The sequence below is a fragment of the Zophobas morio genome, unplaced genomic scaffold (genome assembly GCF_036711695.1).
Source record: "Zophobas morio isolate AGI-343-1 ecotype UQ-CSIRO unplaced genomic scaffold, CSIRO_AGI_Zmor_V1 ptg000028l, whole genome shotgun sequence".
In the NCBI taxonomy this organism is placed as follows: Eukaryota; Metazoa; Arthropoda; class Insecta; order Coleoptera; family Tenebrionidae; genus Zophobas; species Zophobas morio.
The window spans coordinates 5,476,198-5,495,193 of NW_026972133.1; the positions used below are offsets into that span (position 1 = coordinate 5,476,198).

An 18,996-nucleotide genomic window follows, 5' to 3' on the forward strand; every position below is an offset into this window, starting at 1 on the left:
CCGGTGTGCTTATCTTCAACTCCATATTTGAAAGCATACTTAGCAGGAGCCTAAATTGATTGACATTAAAACTTGGAACAAAAAACTACGAATATCATTTACATGGTGATCTTCGTAGTGGTGAGTTTCCACGGGTACTGCAACTGGTACCGCGTGGTGTGATCCTCCTTGAGAGTACGAAATGTACGAAGCTCCTCCATGCCCGGACCCTCCGCTGGAACCACCATAGGCACCCAAACCCAAAGACGCTCCCCCATATCCCCCTGAAGACCCCCCAAGACTTTGTCCTCCTGAGTGTCCTCCTGCTTGGCTGAACGTTACATAAGAACTAGCGTGTCCCTGCTGGTGGTGCTGCGCTTGCACGATCACAGCCAAAAGGGCTACACTCACAACCTAAAAAAAATCGTTGATTTTGGTTTCCACTTTTGCGTTTGTTTTCTTACTTTGGAGAACATGTCTTGAGGTTTGGAATGCCGGATTGGACTGATTTGGCGCAGTCTGTCGTTGTCTTTTATAGTGTAAAAATTATACATTCACTGTATTTTTAGACTGGCGACGTTATATAATTGTGTGCAGATTTTTTGGCCCCGAAAGGGAGCACGCGTATTTTTATGTAATTGCAAATCGGAATCGACACGATTTATTTTATTATTTGATGAAAAAATAATTATGAGTTTCGTCGAGCGAGTACCGGAGGCGGATAAAAAATTTATTAGCATAATTAAAAGTGCACCTGCGAGGTGTTATTAATTTCGCTGGGTGCACGCGGAGGTACGTAGCGGGAAAAGTAAGAATATTAAGAATGTAATGTAATTACGGTTCTGTTCTTTCAGTTGGGTCTGTTTTCAGGAAAAAGTCGGATTGATTAATTATTAAATCGAGGTCAAGGTCATGAGACAGCTGTTATGTCAATCGCTCGTGTGATCGAATTTTTTGTGAACGTTTTAGAAATTTATGGTTTTTAGTTTATCTAGGTTTTTCAAAATTTAATGTTTTTGGTAAATTTTAAATTTATACTCTGAAACGGTTCTACACTGTGGACTCTGAAACTGACCTGGAGCAAGTCTAAATCTTTTTAACAAATAATGTAAAAGTGTTTTTTATTACAGAGAAACCACAATAGTGGATCTTCATAGATGCTCTAAGCTTAGTTCTGATTTGTCATTTTATACAGCATTCAAGTATTAAAGAAGAGAAATTTCCACATATATAGATTTTTATTGATGAAGAATTATGTAATTTCCCTTGTATATTCGACAGTACTAAGATTTTTTCAACTAACTCATTTGCTCAAGACACACTTCTGCGTCTGAATAAAAAAATACCTTTTTATAAAAATAGAATCTTTTTATTTATCACAAATAAATAAACGTAAGTACAAAAATAAAATCTTTAAATAAAAAAGAACATCTTAATGGTGAGACTTCTGGGGGTGAGTGGCATGTCCAGACCTGTGAACCACCGCGTTGAACCCACTCTTCTTATCAGCAGTGTAGTGCACGGTCAAAATGGTACCATCGGGTTCATGGAGAGTGTACGATCCTTTAACTACATGTCCGTCACGAGTTTCTTCGTGTTGCTTGATATCACCGGTGTGTTTATCTTGTACGCCATATTTGAACTGGTACTTAGCTGGAGCCTACACAAAAACGTCAACAACAATAATCAAAATAATCCTATCCAACTTACGTGGTGTTCCTCGTGGTGACCATACCCAGTCGAAGAACCTCCAGAAGATGAAGAACCACCAAGTCCAAGAGATGCACCACTGTGACCTCCTTGGGAGTAGGAAATGTATGAAGAACCTTGGTGACCACCGGACGAAGAACCACCTCCGTAGCCACCCAAATCCAAAGATCCTAATCCGGAATGTCCTGCATCTTGTGTGAAAGAAATGTAGGAAGAACCGTGTCCTTGTTGCTCGTGGTACTGGGCATTGATGTAAGTTGCCAAAAGGGCAATTCCTAAAATCTGTAAGAACGACATTTTAGGAAAAATTGAACGTAATTGATAACGTTAATTACTTTTGAAAACATTGCTTTTCTTTGGTGTTTGGAGCACTGATCTGAACTGACTCTCCACTGCCTACAAGTGTCTTATATAGTTCGTAAATATTTCCATTCACTGCTAATATTTAGATATAGACCGTTATATAATTAAAACCTGGTGCGAGGGTTTTGTTTCAAAAATTATGTACACTCTAGATTTTTACATAAGCCCATAAAATATATGCATACCAGTCAATAAGAAAGATAATAGAAATTCTTTCGGCTTAGAGGTGCATGAAAAAATACATTTACATAAAGAACGAGACATATTTAATTCAAAAATAAATTATTCATTAGCATGGAATTAATTAATTTATTTTTATATTCAAATATAGGTCCTTTCTTACAATTTTGTGATGTGACACCAAAAATCATGCATAATAATAATAATAATATTATCAAAATTATCTAATTGTTATAAACAATTTTTGTTACTAGGAAAAAATATAAATTATACCGGGTGTCTGGAAAATGGCGAATTAACTTATCGCTACGCTCTTAACAGTCAAACAGATTAGTCTGGGAAAAATAGGATAAATTTAAAGGAATCTGGTGTTTTGTTGTTGGATGAACTGTCATTTGCCAAAATCGATCTTATTTTCACAAGTAGGTACTAGACTCGCTCACCAGCAAAATCGCTCTTACCTTGGCAGACATTAGCCCCGCCCACCCACCCTGTTTTTTCTTTGAGGGTATGTTATTTGCCAAAATTAGTTTTACCTTAGCAGGTGCTAGCCCCGCCCACCCACCCGGTCTTTTCTTAGAGCGTATGTTATTTGCCAAAATCAATTTTAGCCTAGTAAGTAAAGCATAGATTTTCTGTCAGCTCCATTAGGTTATTACACCAAGGATATTATTTGTTCATAACGTGATACATATATGCTTAGATTTACTTTTACGGCATAACTGATCTCTATTTTTCAACTAATATCGAAAAATTATTTCCAAGACCTCGATTCCTTTAAAAAATTTAAGTTGCCTCTTAGAAAAAATATTTCAAAATATTGAGTACGAATGTTCGAACGTTTAGTGGAGATCAATATAGCAGTGACAGTCTTCCATTATCACATGAACTGTCACTAAAAATTTAAAAATGGGTAAACTATGGCAACATTTACATTTTCTTATGCATTTTGATCTACTTTAAGAAGAAAACAAGAGAAATTTTCCAAAAATATTGAAATCACCGGATAACATCCAGGTTCTGAACAATTTTTTTTATAAGAACTAGGAATCGTATTTTGTGCCAAAAGTCGTTTATTTGTATATTTACACGATTATTGTGTTGTACGGGAGAAATTCTACTTGAAAATATAATTCCCATGTACCTCAGAAAAATCATAATATGTCTAAAAACTTGATTTGTTAAATATGTAACTTTTTGTTTTTGTTACAATTCTTGATTTACTCCTGTAGCATTAATAAATTATTCTACTAGAAACTGCATTTTTTTATGCTAGAAATTACTCATTTTTGCTTTCTCTCTTAATTTACTTTTCATCGTTTTATTTCAACGTAAGAACTAAAAAGTACCTTTTAAAAAAATAAAAACTCTTTATTTAAAAAATAAATAAAAGTACAAAAATATAAACTATTCAAACAACAACAACATCTTAATGGTGAGACTTCTGGGGGTGAGTAGCATGTCCGGACCTTTGAACCACCGCATTGAAGCCACTCTTCTTATCAGCAGTGTAGTGCACAGTCAAAATGGTACCATCGGGTTCATGGAGAGAGTACGATCCTTTAACTACATGTCCGTCACGAGTTTCTTCGTGTTGCTTGATATCACCGGTGTGTTTATCTTGTACGCCATATTTGAACTGGTACTTAGCTGGAGCCTACACAAAAACGTCAAAAACAATAACCAAAATAACTCTAGACTACTTACGTGGTGTTCCTCATGGTGACTTTCAGTCTGAATTACGGGAATGGCATGCCCGATTGAACCACCAAGAGAAGATCCGGCGCCTCCTTGCGAATAAGAAATGTACGAGGAACCATGACCAGAAGAACTCCCAGAGCTTCCCAAAGAGGAGCCGCCGCTTGTACCACCGTGTCCTCCTTGCGAGTAGGAAATGTATGAAGAGCCGTGACCAGAAGAAGAACCTCCAGAAGATGAAGAACCACCAAGACCGAGAGACGAACCGCTGTGTCCTCCTTGGGAGTAGGAGATGTAGGAAGAACCTTGGTGGCCACCGGACGAAGAACCACCGGAACTTCCATATCCTCCGAGAGAGCTACCTCCGTAGCCACTCAAACCCAAAGAGCCTAATCCGAGTCCAGAATGTCCTGCATCTTGTGTGAAAGAAATGTAGGAAGAACCGTGTCCTTGTTGCTCGTGGTACTGGGCGTTGATGTAAGTTGCCAAAAGGGCAATTCCTAAAATCTGTAACAACGAAGTTTTAATAAAAAATTGGCGTAATTGGTAATTTGAATTTACTTTTGAAAACATTGTTTTTCTTTGGTGTTTAAAGCACTGATCTGAACTGACTCTCTACTGCCGACAAGTGTCTTATATAGTTAACAAATAATACATTCACTGCTAATATTTAGATAGCGACAGTTATATAATTAAAAGTTGGTACGAGGGTTTCGTGTCAAAAATTATGAACACTCTAGATTTTTACATAAGACCCATAAAACACATGCGTACTAATCAACAAGAAAGATAATAGAAACTGTTTCGGGTTAGAGGTGGATAAAAAATACATTTACATAAAGAACGTGAGAGATTTAATGTAAAAATGAATAATTCATTAGTGTGGAACTGATTTATTAATTTTTTTATTTAAATCTATGTCTTTTTTAAAACTTTGTGTCGATTACGATACAAATTAATATTTTAGGTGATATTTAAATGTGGTGGTAAAATTTTTGATATTTTCGAAAGATAACTGTTATGCTGTATTCATTCAACCCGTATGTGACACCAATAAATCATACATAATAATAATAATGTTATCAAAATTATCCAATTTTTATAAACAATTATTGCAACTAGGAAAATATATAAATTATACCGGGTGTCCAGAAAATGACGGATTAACTTTTCGGTACGCTTTGAAGAATCAACTGGTAAGTCTGTGAAAAATAGTAAAAAAAATCCTTCTCACACTTTGGTGAAATTACAACGATTTTAAAATTGGTTCCCTTGCTACGTTTAACAAATAAACAACACATCCATTGTAACAATTACTAGTAATAAAACTTTTGGTTAATATTTCTCACGTCTATGACCATGTTTATATACCGTTTCAGTTATAATGTACAAAGATATGTTTGTGTTCTTTTTGAAATAATTTGATAAAATTCCATTTGAGAATAATATTTGCCTGATATAAAGCGAAGGTACAAATCAGCAAAAATCGAGTAAGCAGTTAAAAATGTTTGACGTTATCAAAAATTGTCAAAGTTTTCATAAAACTGCCTTTAAAATGTTCGCAGTTAATTTTGGGTCCCCTGGTGTTCTATTTTCGGAAAAATTTGAAGGAATCTGGTGTTTTCTTGGTGGATGAACTGTGATTTGCCATATTCGGTCTTATTTTAACAAGTAGGTACTAGACCGGCCCACCAGCTTTCTCTTTTCTTAAAGGATATCTCAATTACCAAAATCACTATTATTTTGGCAGACAGTAGCCCCACCCACCCACCCTGACTTTTCTTACAGGATATCTCATTTGCCAAAATCACTCTTATCTTGGCAGACACTAGCCCCGCCCACCCACCCTTTCTTTTCTTAGAAGATACGTCATTTGCCAAAATCACTCTTATCTTATCAGGTACTTGATCCATCCACCCTCTCTTTTCTCAGGGAGTATGCCATTTGCCAAAATCGGTCTTATTCCAGCAGAGGCTAGCCCCACCCACCACATTTTTTCTTAGAGAGTATGTTATTTGCCAAAATTAGTTTTAGCTTAGCAGGTAAAGTAGAGATTTTCAAGCATTTTCTGTCAGCGGCATCAAGTTGTTGTACCAAGGAGGACACAATTTGTACATAATGTGATACATGTATTATTATTAGATTTGCTTTTACGGCATAACTCATCTCTATTTTTCACCTAATATATTTAAAAATTTAATTTGTCAATTATGTAACCTTTTCGTTTTGTTACAAATCTTGATTTATTCCTGTAGCAATAATATACAGTTATTATTCAAGCAACTGCATTTTTTATGCTAGAAAATTACTCATTTTTGCTTAATTTACCTGTTCATAGTTTTATTTCAACGTAAGAATTAAAAAGTACCTTTTAAAAAACTAGAAACTCTTTATTTAAAAAATAAATAAAAGTACAAAAATATAAACTATTCAAACAACAACAACATTTTAATGGTGAGACTTCTGGGGGTGTGTAGCATGTCCGGACCTTTGAACCACCGCATTGAACCCACTCTTCTTATCAGCAGTGTAGTGCACTGTCAAAATGGTACCATCGGGTTCATGGAGAGAGTACGACCCTTTAACTACATGTCCGTCACGAGTTTCTTCGTGTTGCTTGATATCACCAGTGTGTTTATCTTGTACGCCATATTTGAACTGGTACTTAGCTGGAGCCTACACAAAAACGTCAATAACAACAACCAAAATAACTCTACACAACTTACGTGGTGTTCTTCGTGGTGACTTTCAGTCTGAATTACGGGAATGGCATGCCCGATTGAACCACCGAGAGAAGATCCGGCGCCTCCTTGCGAATAAGAAATGTACGAAGAACCATGACCAGAAGAACCCCCAAAGCTTCCCAAAGAGGAGCCACCACTTGAACCACCGTGTCCTTCTTGCGAGTAGGAAATGTACGAAGAGCCGTGACCGGAAGAAGAACCTCCAGAAGATGAAGAACCACCAAGACCGAGAGACGAACCGCTGTGTCCTCCTTGGGAGTAGGAGATGTAGGAAGAACCTTGGTGGCCACCGGACGAAGAACCACCGGAACTTCCATATCCTCCGAGAGAGCTACCTCCGTAGCCACCCAAACCCAAAGAGCCTAATCCGAGTCCAGACTGTCCTGCATCCTGTGTGAAAGAAATGTAGGAAGAACCGTGTCCTTGTTGCTCGTGGTACTGGGCGTTGATGTAAGTTGCCAAAAGGGCAATTCCTAAAATCTGTAACAACGAAGTTTTAATAAAAAATTGGCGTAATTGGTAATTTGAATTTACTTTTGAAAACATTGTTCTTCTTTGGTGTTTGAAGCACTGATCTGAACTGACTCTCCACTGCCGACAAGTGTCTTATATAGTTAACAAATAATACATTCACTGCTAATATTTAGATAGCGACAGTTATATAATTAAAAGTTGGGACGAGGGTTTCGTGTCAAAAATTATGAACACTCTAGATTTTTACATAAGACCCATAAAACACATGCGTACTAATCAACAAGAAAGATAATAGAAACTGTTTCGGGTTAGAGGTGGATAAAAAATACATTTACATAAAGAACGAGATAGATTTAATGTAAAAATGAATAATTCATTAGTGTGGAATTGATTTACTGATTTTTATATTTAAATTCATGTCTTTTTGAAAATTTTGTATCGATAACGATAGAAATTAAAATTTTATGCGATATTTATATATGGTGGTAAAATTTTTGATATTTTCGAAAGATAACTGTTATGCTGTATTCATTCAACTCATATGTGACACCAATAAATCATACAAAATAATAATAATGTTATCAAAATTATCCAATTTTTATAAACAATTATTGTAATTAGGAAAATATATAAATTATACCGGGTGTCTAGAAAATGGCGGATTAACTCTTCGTTACGCTTTGAAGAGTCAACTGGTAAGTCTGTGAAAAATAGTAAAAAAATTCCTTCTCACTCTTTGGTGAAGTTATAATGATTTTAAAATTGGTTCCTTTGCTACGTTTAACAAATAAACAACACATGCATTATAACAATTACTAGTAATAAAACTTTTGGTTAATATTTCTCACGCCCATGACCATGTTTATATACCATTTCAATTATAATGTACAAAGATATGAATGTGTTGTTTTTGAAATAATTTGATAAAATTCCATTTGAGAACAATATTTGCCTGATATAAAGCGAAGGTACAAATCAGCAAAAATCGAGTAAGCAGTTAAAAATATTTGACGTTTGACGTTATCAAAAATTGTTAAAGTTTTCATAACCCTGCGTCTAAAATGTTCGCAGTTAATTTTGGGTTTCCTGGTGTTTTATTTTCGGAAAAATTTGAAGGAATCTGGTGTTCCCTTGATGAATGAACTGTCATTTGCCATATTCGGTCTTATTTTAACAAGTAGGTACTAGATCGGTCCCCCAGCTTTCTCTATTCTTAAAGGATATCTCAATTGCCAAAATCACTATTATTTGGCAGACAGTAGCCCCGCCCACCCACCCTGTCTTTTCTTACATGATATCTCATTTGCCAAAATCACTCTTATCTTGCCAGACACTAGCCCCGCCCACCCACCCTTTCTTTTCTTAGAAGATATGTCATTTGCCAAAATCACTCTTATGTTATCAGGTACTTGATCCATCCACCCTATTTTTCTTAGAGCGTATGTTATTTGCCAAAATTAGTTTTAGCTTAGCAGGTAAAGTAGAGATTTTCAAGCATTTTCTGTCAGAGACATCAAGTTGTTGTACCAAGGACATTATTTGTTCATAATGTGATACATGTATTATTAGATTTATTTTTACGACATAACTCATCTCTATTTTTCACCTAATATGTTTAAAAATTTGATTTGTCAATTATGTAACCTTTTCGTTTTGTTACAAATCTTGATTTATTCCTGTAGCAATAATATACAGTTATTATACAAGCAACTGCATTTTTTTAAGCTAGAAAATTACTCATTTTTGCTTAATTTCCTGTTCATAGTTTTATTTCAACGTAAGAATTAAAAAGTACATTTTAAAAAAATAGAAACTCTTTATTTAAAAATAAATAAAAGTACAAAAATATAAACTATTCAAACAATAACAACATCTCAATGGTCGGACTTCTGGGGGTGAGTAGCATGTCCGGATCTTTGAACCACCGCATTGAACCCACTCTTCTTATCAGCAGTGTAGTGCACAGTCAAAATGGTACCATCGGGTTCATGGAGAGAGTACGACCCTTTAACTACATGTCCGTCACGAGTTTCTTCGTGTTGCTTGATATCGCCAGTGTGTTTATCTTGTACGCCATATTTGAACTGGTACTTAGCTGGAGCCTGCACAAAACGTCAAAAACAATAACTAAAATAACTGTAGACAACTTACGTGGTGTTCCTCATGGTGACTTTCAGTCTGAATTAAGGGAATGGCATGCCCGATTGAACCACCGAGAGAAGATCCGGCGCCTCCTTGCGAATAAGAAATGTATGAAGAACCATGACCAGAAGAACCGCTTGAGCTTCCTAAAGAGGAGCCGCCACTTGAACCACCGTGTCCTCCTTGCGAGTAGGAAATGTACGAAGAGCCGTGACCGGAAGAAGAACCTCCAGAAGATGAAGAACCACCAAGACCGAGAGACGAACCGCTGTGTCCTCCTTGGGAGTAGGAGATGTAGGAAGAACCTTGGTGACCACCGGACGAAGAACCACCGGAACTTCCATATCCTCCGAGAGAGCTACCTCCGTAGCCACCCAAACCCAAAGAACTTAATCCGAGTCCAGAATGTCCTGCATCCTGTGTGAAAGAAATGTATGAAGAACCGTGTCCTTGTTGGTCGTGGTACTGAGCGTTGATGTAAGTTGCCAAAAGGGCAATTCCTAAAATCTGTAACAACGAAGTTTTAATAAAAAATTGGCGTAATTGGTAATTTGAATTTACTTTTGAAAACATTGTTTTTCTTTGGTGTTCGAAGCACTGATCTGAACTGACTCTCCACTGCCGACAAGTGTCTTATATAGTTAACAAATAATACATTCACTGCTAATATTTAGATAGCGACAGTTATATAATTAAAAGTTGGGACGAGGGTTTCGTGTCAAAAATTATGAACACTCTAGATTTTTACATAAGACCCATAAAACACATGCGTACTAATCAACAAGAAAGATAATAGAAACTGTTTCGGGTTAGAGGTGCATAAAAAACACATTTACATAAAGAATGAGACAGATTTAATGTAAAAATGAATAATTCATTAGTGTGGAACTGATTTATTAATTTTTTTATTTAAATCTATGTCTTTTGTAAAACTTTGTGTCGATAACGATACAAATTAATATTTTAGGTGATATTTAAATGTGGTGGTAAAATTTTTTATATTTTCCAAAGATAACTGTTATGGTGTATTCATGTAACCCGTATCCCGTATGTGACACCAATAAATCATACATAATAACAATATTGTTATAAAAATTATCTAATTTTTATAAACAATTATTTTAACTAGGAAAAAATATAGATTATACCGGGTGTCTAGAAAATGGCGGATTATCTTTTCGTTACGCTTTGAACAGTCAACTTGAAAGTCTGGGAAAAATAGTAAAAAAATTCCTTCTCACATTTTGGTGTAATTATAATGATTTTAAAATTGATTCCATTGCTACGTTTAACAAATAAACAACACATCCATTGTAACAATTACTATAGTAATAAAACTTTTAGTTAATATTTCTCACACCCATGACCATGTTTATTTACCATTTCAGTTATAATGTACAAAGATATGAATGTGTCGTTTTTGAAGGAATTTGATAAAATTCCATTTGAGAACAATATTTGCCTGAAATAAAGCGAAGGTACAAATCAGCAAAAATGGAGTAAGCAGTTAAAAATGTTTGACTTTATCAAAAATTGTCAAAGTTTTCATAACACTGCGTTTAAAATGTTCGCAGTTAATTTTGGGTCCCCTGGTGTTTTATTTTCGGAAAAATTTGAAGGAATCTGGTGTTCCCTTGATGGATGAACTGTCATTTGCTATATTGGGTCTTATTTTAACAAGTAGATACTAGACCGGCCCACCAGCACTCTCTTTTCTTAAAGGATATCTCATTTGCCAAAATCACTCTTATCTTGGAAGATACTAGCCCCACCCACCCACCCTGTCTCTTCTTAGAGGGTATATCATTTGCCAAAAACAGCCTTATGTTAGCAAGTATTAGCCCCGCCCACCCACCCTCTCTTTTCTTAGAAGATATGTCATTTGGCAAAATCACTCTTATCTTAGCAGGTACTTGGTCCATCCACCCTCTCTTTTCTCAGGGAGTATGGTATTTGCCAAAATCGGTCTTATTCCAGCAGAGACTAGTCCCGCCCACCCACCCTGTTTTTTCTTAGAGGATATGCTATTTGCCAAAATCAGTTTTAGTTTACCATGTAAAATAGAGATTTTCAAGCAATTTCTGTCAGCTGCATTAGGCTATTACACCAAAAACATTATTTGTTCATAATGTGATACATGTATTATTAGATTTAATTTTACGGCATAACTCATCTCTATTTTTCACCTAATATGTTTAAAAATTTGATTTGTCAATTATGTAACCTCTTCGTTTCGTTACAAATCTTGATTTATTCCTGTAGCAATAATATACAGTTATTATACTAGCAACTGCATTTTTTTATGCTAGAAAATTACTCATGTTTGCTTAATTTACTGTTCATGGTTTTATTTCAACGTAAGAATTAAAAAGTACCTTTTAAAAAAATAGAAACTCTTTATTTAAAAATAAATAAAAGTACAAAAATATAAACTATTCAAACAATAACAACATCTTAATGGTGAGACTTCTGGGGGTGTGTGGCATGTCCGGACCTTTGAACCACCGCATTGAACCCACTCTTCTTATCAGCAGTGTAGTGCACAGTCAAAATGGTACCATCGGGTTCATGGAGAGAGTACGACCCTTTAACTACATGTCCGTCACGAGTTTCTTCGTGTTGCTTGATATCACCGGTGTGTTTATCTTGTACGCCATATTTGAACTGGTACTTAGCTGGAGCCTACACAAAATCGTCAATAACAATAATCAAACTAGCTCTATCCAGCTTACGTGGTGTTCCTCATGGTGACTTTCAGCCTGAATTACGGGAATGGCATGCCCGATTGAACCACCCAGAGAAGATCCAGAGCCTCCTTGGGAATAAGAAATGTACGAAGGACCATGACCAGAAGAACCCCCAGAGCTTCCTAAAGAGGAGCCGCCGCTTGAACCACCGTGTCCTCCTTGCGAGTAGGAAATGTACGAAGAGCCGTGACCGGAAGAAGAACCTCCAGAAGATGAAAAACCACCAAGACCGAGAGACGAACCGCTGTGTCCTCCTTGGGAGTAGGAGATGTAGGAAGAACCTTGGTGGCCACCGGACGAAGAACCAGCGGATCTTCCATATCCTCCGAGAGAGCTACCTCCGTAGCCACCCAAACCCAAAGAGCCTAATCTGAGTCCAGAATGTCCTGCATCCTGTGTGAAAGAAATGTAGGAAGAACCGTGTCCTTGTTGCTCGTGGTACTGGGCGTTGATGCAAGTTGCCAAAAGGGCAATTCCTAAAATCTGTAAGAACGACGTTTTAATAAAAAATTTACGTAATAGGTAATTTGATGTTACTTTTGAAAACATTGCTTTTCTTTGGTGTTTGAAGCACTGATCTGAACTGACTCTCCACTGCCGACAAATATCTTATATAGTTCGCTAATAATACATTCACTGCTAATATTTCGATAGCGACCGTTATATAATTAAAAGTTGGTACGAGGGTTTCGTGTCAAAAATTATGAACACTCTAGATTTTTACATAAGACCCATAAAACACATGCGTACTAATCAATAAGAAAGATAATAGAAACTGTTTCGGGTTAGAGGTGGATAAAAAATACATTTACATAAAGAACGAGATAGATTTAATGCAAAAATGAATAATTCATTAGTGTGGAATTGATTTATTGATTTTTATATTTAAATTCATGTCTTTTTGAAAATTTTGTGTCGATAACGATAGAAATTAAAATTTTATGCGATATTTATATATGGCGGTAAAATTTTTGATATTTTCGAAACATAACTGTTATGCTGTATTCATTCAACCCATATGTGACAACAATAAATCATACATAATAATAATAATGTTATCAAAATTATCCAATTTTTATAGACAATTATTGTAATTAGGAAAATATATAAATTATACCGGGTGTCTAGAAAATGGCGGATTAACCCTTGGTTACGCTTTGAACAGTCAACTGGTAAGTCTGTGAAAAATAGTAAAAAAATTCCTTCTCACACTTTGGTGAAGTTATAAAGATTTTAGAATTGGTTCCTTTGCAACGTTTAACAAATAAACAACACATCCATTATAACAATTACTAGTAATAAAACTTTTGGTTAATATTTCTCACGCCCATGACCATGTTTATATACCATTTCAATTATAATGTACAAAGATATGAATGTGTTGTTTTTGAAATAATTTGATAAAATTCCATTTGAGAACAATATTTGCCTGATATAAAGCGAAGGTACAAATCAGCAAAAATCGAGTAAGCAGTTAAAAATATTTGACGTTTGACGTTATCAAAAATTGTCAAAGTTTTCATAACCCTGCGTCTAAAATGTTCGCAGTTAATTTTGGGTTTCCTGGTGTTTTATTTTCGGAAAAATTTGAAGGAATCTGATTTTCCCTTGATGAATGAACTGTCATTTGCCATATTCGGTCTTATTTTAACAAGTAGGTACTAGACCGGTCCCCCAGCTTTCTCTATTCTTAAAGGATATCTCAATTGCCAAAATCACTATTATTTCGGCAGACAGTAGCCCCGCCCACCCACCCCGTCTTTTCTTACAGGATATCTCATTTGCCAAAATCACTCTTATCTTTCCAGACACTAGCCCCGCCCACCCACCCTTTCTTTTCTTAGAAGATATGTCATTTGCCAAAATCACTCTTATCTTAGCAAGTACTAGGTCCACCCACCTTCTCTTTTCTCAGGGAGTATGCTATTTGCCAAAATCGGTCTTATTCCAGCAGAGGCTAGCCCCGCCCACCCACCCTGTTTTTTCTTAGAGGGTATGTTATTTGCCAAAATCAGTTTTAGCTTAGCAAGTAAAGTAGAGATTTTCAAGCATTTTCTATCAGCGGCATCAAGTTGTTGTACCAAGGACATTACTTGTTCATAACGTGATACACGTATTATTAGATTTACTTTTACGGCATAACTCATCTCTATTTTTCACCTAATATGTTTAAAAATTTGATTTGTCAATTATTTAACCTTTTAATTTTGTTACAAATCTTGATTTATTTCTGTAGCAATAATATACAATTATTATACTAGCAACTGCACTTTTTTATGTAAGAAAATTACTCATTTTTGTTTAACTTACAGTTCATAGTTTTATTTCAACGTAAGAATTAAAAAGTACCTTTTAAAAAAATAGAAACTCTTTATTTAAAAATAAATAAAAGTACAAAAATATAAACTATTCAAACAATAACAACATCTCAATGGTGAGACTTCTGGGGGTGTGTAGCATGTCCAGACCTTTGAACCACCGCATTGAACCCACTCTTCTTATCAGCAGTGTAGTGCACAGTCAAAATGGTACCATCGGGTTCATGGAGAGAGTACGACCCTTTAACTACATGTCCGTCACGAGTTTCTTCGTGTTGCTTGATGTCACCAGTGTGTTTATCTTGTACGCCATATTTGAACTGGTACTTAGCTGGAGCCTACACAAAAACGTCAATAACAATAATCAAACTAGCTCTATCCAACTTACGTGGTGTTCCTCATGGTGACTTTCAGTCTGAATTACGGGAATGGCATGCCCGATTGAACCACCAAGAGAAGATCCGGCGCCTCCTTGAGAATAAGAAATGTACGAAGAACCATGGCCAGAAGAACCTCCGGAGCTTCCCAAAGAGGAGCCGCCGCTTGAACCACCGTGTCCTCCTTGCGAGTAGGAAATGTACGAAGAGCCGTGACCAGAAGAAGAACCTCCAGAAGATGAAGAACCACCAAGACCGAGAGACGAACCGCTGTGTCGTCCTTGGGAGTAGGAGATGTAGGAAGAACCTTGGTGGCCACCGGACGAAGAACCACCGGAACTTCCATATCCTCCGAGAGAGCTACCTCCGTAGCCACCCAAACCCAAAGAGCCTAATCCGAGACTAGAATGTCCTGAATCCTGTGTGAAAGAAATGTAGGAAGAGCCATGTCCTTGTTGCTCGTGGTACTGGGCGTTGATGTAAGTTGCCAAAAGGGCAATTCCTAAAATCTGTAAGAACGACGTTTTAATAAAAAATGGATGTAATTGGTAATGTAATGTTACTTTTGAAAACATTGCTTTTCTTTGGTGTTTGAAGCACTGATCTGAACTGACTCTCCACTGCCCACAAGTGTCTTATATAGTTCGCAAATAATACATTCACTGCTAAAATTTAGATAGCGAATGTTATATAATTAAAAGTTGGTACGAGGGTTTCGTGTCAAAAATTATGAACACTCTAGATTTTTACATAAGACCCATAAAACACATGCGTACCAACCAATAAGAAAGATAATAGAAATTCTTTCGGGGTAGAGGTACATGAAAAAATACATTTGCATAAAGAACGAGACATATTTATTGCAAAAATGAATAATTACTTAGTGTGTAATTGCTTTATTAATTTTTATATTCAAATCTATGTCCTTTTCTACAATTTTGTGTAGATGATTGTAGAAATTAAAATTTTACGTAATATTTATCTGTGGTGGTAAAATTTTTTATATTTTCGAAAGTTTACTGTGTTATGCTGTGCGCATGCAACGAACATGTGACACCAAAAAATTATATATAATTGTAAAATTATCTAATTTTTATAAACAATTATTGTAAATAGGAAAAAATATAAATTAAATACTTAGATTTATTTCTAGGGAATAATTGATCTCTATTTTTCACCTAAACTCGACAATTTATTTCTAAGACTTTGGTTCTTCCAAAAAATTTAAAGTTTGCTTCATAGGAAAAATGTTTCAAGATCTTCGAACATTTGGTAAAGATCAGCGTAGCAGTGACATGAAGACTGCAGAAATGTTACTAAAAATATTAAAACGGCTAAATTATGTCAACATATAAATTTTCTTGTGCATTTTTATCTACATTAAGAAAAAAACAGGGACAATTTCCTAAAAATATTGATATGATACAGTATGAAATCCAGGTTCTGATCAATTTTTTTTATAAGAACTAGGAATCGTACACCAAAAGTCGTTTATTTGTATCTTTAGTCGGTTACTGTGAAAAATAATATCTTCAAAAACTTGATTTGTCAATTATGTAACCTTTTCTTTTTGTTACAATTCTTAATTTATTCCTGTACCATTAATTTATTATTCTAGAAGCAACTGCATTTTTTTATGCCAGAAATTCATTTTTGATTACTTTCTCTCTTAATTTATTGTTCATCGTTTTATTTCAACGTCATAAATAAAAAAATACCAATTAAAAAAATAGGATCATTTTATTTAAAAAATAAATAAAAATACAAAAATATAAACTCTTAAAACAATAACAACATTTTAATGGTGTGACTTCTGTGGGTGTGTGGCATGTCCGGACCTTTGAACCACCGCATTGAACCCACTCTTCTTATCAGCAGTGTAGTGCACAGTCAAAATGGTACCATCGGGTTCATGGAGAGAGTACGACCCCTTAACTACATGTCCGTCACGAGTTTCTTCGTGTTGCTTGATATCACCGGTGTGTTTATCTTCTACGCCGTATTTGAACTGGTACTTAGCTGGAGCCTACGCAAAAACGTTAATAACAATAATCAAACTAGCTCTTATCCAACTTACGTGGTGTTCCTCATGGTGACTTTCAGTCTGAATTACAGGAATGGCATGCCCGATTGAACCACCAAGAGAAGATCCGGAACCTCCTTGCGAATAAGAAATATACGAAGAACCATGACCAGAAGAACCCCCGGAGCTTCCCAAAGAGGAGCCGCCGCTTGAACCACCGTGTCCTCCTTGCGAGTAGGAAATGTACGAAGAGCCGTGACCGGAAGAAGAACCTCCAGAAGATGAAGAACCACCAAGACCAAGAGACGAACCGCTGTGTCCTCCTTGGGAGTAGGAGATGTAGGAAGAACCTTGGTGACCACCGGACGAAGATGAAGAACCGCCACCACTACCCAAAGACAGGCCGCCACTTAAACCACCGTGTCCTCCTTGGGAGTACGAAATGTAGGAAGAACCTTCGTGACCACCGGACGAAGAACCACCAGAACTTTCCAAACCACCGTAGCCGCCCAAAACCAGAGAAGCTAAACCGAGTTCACTAGATCCTGCTCCAAGACCGGAATGTCCTGCATCCTGTGTGAAGGTGATGTAGGAAGCGCCTTGTTCTTGTTGTTCGTGGTACTGAGCGCTGATGTAAGTCGCCAGAAGGGCAAGTCCTAAAATCTGTAACAACGATGTTTTAATAAAAATTGAACCTAATTGTTAATAGTAATTACTTTTGAAAACATTGCTTTTCTTTGGTGTTTGGAGCACTGATCTGAACTGACTCTCCATTACCTCCAAGTGCCTTATATAGTTCACAGATAATACATTCACTGCTAAAATTTAGATAACGAGCATTATATAATTAAAAGTTGGTACGAGGGTTTCGTGCCAAAAACTATACACACTCTAAATTTTTACATAATACCCATAAAACACACGCATACCAATCGAAAGATAATAGACATTCTTTCAGCGTGCATGAAAAAATACATTTACATAACGATCGAGACATATTTAACGCAAAAATACATAATTCATTAGCACGTAATTAATTCGTTATTAATTTTTATATTCAAATCTGGGTTCCTTTTACAAGTGTGTAGGTACTCTACAAATTATGGACGGTTTTTTGCGCGTCTGCAAAAATGGGTCGCAGAGGAATTTTTTCTGATTAGCCGCGAGCTTGCGTGAGAAAATAAATTAACTAATTTATTTAAATCATTAACAACATAAATTTCTTTTTTATGGTTGCGTTTTGGTTTAGTTGTTGATCATTGAGATTATCTCGTCTAGATCTGCTCGATCCAATAAAATACGACGGGCTGAAATTTCAGAGCGGTTGTTGATGATCATTTAAATTTACAATCTTGGAAAAGAAATCAGCGGAAAAAACTGGAAGGATGTGGGACTTTGTATCAACAAAACTTGCATTTGGAAATTAATTAACTAAAGCTACTTAATTGTTCCAGTTTTTAAATTAAGTGAAACTGTTGTAGTCGTGAAAAAGAAAAAAACCTCTTAATTAATACGTATCCAAAGAGTCTATAAAATTTTACTAAGAGAGATCTTCAAAGTTAAAGTGAGTACGACATAGTGGCACTGTGACCAGTTTTTTAAATTTTGTTACTCATGTTATAAATGAAAAATATAAATATATAAAAATAAAATTTATTTATAAAAACAGTACAAAAATATAAACAATTATATAAATTCTAGTTTAGTGATGGGAGGAGTGCTGGGGGTGAGCAGCGTGCCCGCTTCTGTGAACCACCGCATTGAACCCGCTCTTCTTATCAACAGTGTAGTGAACGGTCAAAATGGTACCATCAGGTTCATGGAGGGAGTACGACCCTTTGACGACATCCCCATCTCTAGTTTCCTCTTGTTGCTTGATATCACCGGTGTGCTTATCTTCAACGCCATATTTGTAAGCGTACTTAGGGTGTGCCTAAATTTTTTCAAAATTATTAAATAAGTCAAATTTTGAAAATCTGGATGAACTCACGTGTGGTTCTTCATGGTGGTGATCATAACTTCCAGAACCACCCCCAGAACCCCCAAGTGAAGATAAACCACCCCCTAAACCATGACCTTCACCCTGGCTGTAAGTCAAGTAGGAACTGGCGTGTCCTTGGTGACCAGAATATCCTTGGGCTTGCACGTAGGCGACCACGAGGGTGAGACACAAAATCTGTAAACAATAACTCTAGAAGATTGTTTTTTTCTTATTCCTTGACACTCACTCTGGTGAACATT

General features: G+C 36.0%; 7 protein-coding genes across 7 annotated transcripts in view; all 7 read right to left on the reverse strand.

Moving 5' to 3' along the window:
- LOC135137061 (uncharacterized) overlaps window positions 1–18,996 on the reverse strand; it is a 60,900-nt gene that overhangs the window by 18,133 nt on the left and 23,771 nt on the right. The gene's annotated exons all lie outside the window — the stretch shown is intronic.
- Window positions 3,662–4,538, reverse strand: LOC135136883 (adult-specific cuticular protein ACP-20-like). The gene is made up of 4 exons (XM_064066343.1): window positions 4,492–4,538; window positions 4,302–4,437; window positions 3,940–4,022; window positions 3,662–3,889 (listed from the first exon to the last, which is right to left on the reverse strand). Exons 1-4 carry the CDS (start codon window positions 4,501–4,503, stop codon window positions 3,662–3,664), a joined length of 459 nt encoding a protein of 152 aa, XP_063922413.1. The 5' UTR covers window positions 4,504–4,538.
- On the reverse strand, window positions 6,379–7,322 carry LOC135136884 (adult-specific cuticular protein ACP-22-like). Its single transcript, XM_064066344.1, has 3 exons — window positions 7,209–7,322; window positions 6,657–7,154; window positions 6,379–6,606 (listed from the first exon to the last, which is right to left on the reverse strand). Exons 1-3 carry the CDS (start codon window positions 7,218–7,220, stop codon window positions 6,379–6,381), a joined length of 738 nt encoding a protein of 245 aa, XP_063922414.1. The 5' UTR covers window positions 7,221–7,322.
- Window positions 9,023–9,994, reverse strand: LOC135136885 (adult-specific cuticular protein ACP-20-like). The gene is made up of 3 exons (XM_064066345.1): window positions 9,852–9,994; window positions 9,300–9,797; window positions 9,023–9,250 (listed from the first exon to the last, which is right to left on the reverse strand). Exons 1-3 carry the CDS (start codon window positions 9,861–9,863, stop codon window positions 9,023–9,025), a joined length of 738 nt encoding a protein of 245 aa, XP_063922415.1. The 5' UTR covers window positions 9,864–9,994.
- On the reverse strand, window positions 11,745–13,374 carry LOC135136886 (adult-specific cuticular protein ACP-20-like). Its single transcript, XM_064066346.1, has 4 exons — window positions 13,363–13,374; window positions 12,385–12,520; window positions 12,023–12,105; window positions 11,745–11,972 (listed from the first exon to the last, which is right to left on the reverse strand). Exons 1-4 carry the CDS (start codon window positions 13,372–13,374, stop codon window positions 11,745–11,747), a joined length of 459 nt encoding a protein of 152 aa, XP_063922416.1.
- Window positions 16,531–17,529, reverse strand: LOC135136887 (adult-specific cuticular protein ACP-20-like). Its single transcript, XM_064066347.1, has 5 exons — window positions 17,509–17,529; window positions 17,368–17,418; window positions 16,962–17,016; window positions 16,810–16,892; window positions 16,531–16,758 (listed from the first exon to the last, which is right to left on the reverse strand). The coding sequence occupies exons 1-5, from the start codon at window positions 17,527–17,529 to the stop codon at window positions 16,531–16,533; spliced, it is 438 nt and encodes a 145-aa protein (XP_063922417.1).
- On the reverse strand, window positions 18,458–18,995 carry LOC135136888 (adult-specific cuticular protein ACP-20-like). Its single transcript, XM_064066348.1, has 3 exons — window positions 18,984–18,995; window positions 18,746–18,931; window positions 18,458–18,688 (listed from the first exon to the last, which is right to left on the reverse strand). The coding sequence occupies exons 1-3, from the start codon at window positions 18,993–18,995 to the stop codon at window positions 18,458–18,460; spliced, it is 429 nt and encodes a 142-aa protein (XP_063922418.1).

What these genes read in the sequence shown, in the direction of transcription:
- LOC135136883 (XM_064066343.1), bottom strand. An exon ending in AGGCTCTTTGGGTTTGAGTG is followed by an intron (nt 4,023 to 4,301) that starts GCTACGGAGGTA and finishes CTTATTCGCAAG; the next exon opens with GAGGCGCCGGATCTTCTCTT. An exon ending in GTCACCATGAGGAACACCAC is followed by an intron (nt 3,890 to 3,939) that starts GTAAGTAGTCTA and finishes GTTTTTGTGTAG; the next exon opens with GCTCCAGCTAAGTACCAGTT.
- LOC135136884 (XM_064066344.1), bottom strand. An exon ending in GTCACCACGAAGAACACCAC is followed by an intron (nt 6,607 to 6,656) that starts GTAAGTTGTGTA and finishes GTTTTTGTGTAG; the next exon opens with GCTCCAGCTAAGTACCAGTT.
- LOC135136885 (XM_064066345.1), bottom strand. An exon ending in GTCACCATGAGGAACACCAC is followed by an intron (nt 9,251 to 9,299) that starts GTAAGTTGTCTA and finishes CGTTTTGTGCAG; the next exon opens with GCTCCAGCTAAGTACCAGTT.
- LOC135136886 (XM_064066346.1), bottom strand. An exon ending in AGGCTCTTTGGGTTTGGGTG is followed by an intron (nt 12,106 to 12,384) that starts GCTACGGAGGTA and finishes CTTATTCCCAAG; the next exon opens with GAGGCTCTGGATCTTCTCTG. An exon ending in GTCACCATGAGGAACACCAC is followed by an intron (nt 11,973 to 12,022) that starts GTAAGCTGGATA and finishes GATTTTGTGTAG; the next exon opens with GCTCCAGCTAAGTACCAGTT.
- LOC135136887 (XM_064066347.1), bottom strand. Translation starts at nt 17,529, where the DNA reads ATGGAGAGTCAGTTCAGATCA. An exon ending in TCAGCGCTCAGTACCACGAA is followed by an intron (nt 17,017 to 17,367) that starts CAACAAGAACAA and finishes GGTTCTTCTTCC; the next exon opens with GGTCACGGCTCTTCGTACAT. An exon ending in AGGACACGGTGGTTCAAGCG is followed by an intron (nt 16,893 to 16,961) that starts GCGGCTCCTCTT and finishes CTTATTCGCAAG; the next exon opens with GAGGTTCCGGATCTTCTCTT.
- LOC135136888 (XM_064066348.1), bottom strand. An exon ending in ACCACCATGAAGAACCACAC is followed by an intron (nt 18,689 to 18,745) that starts GTGAGTTCATCC and finishes GAAAAAATTTAG; the next exon opens with GCACACCCTAAGTACGCTTA.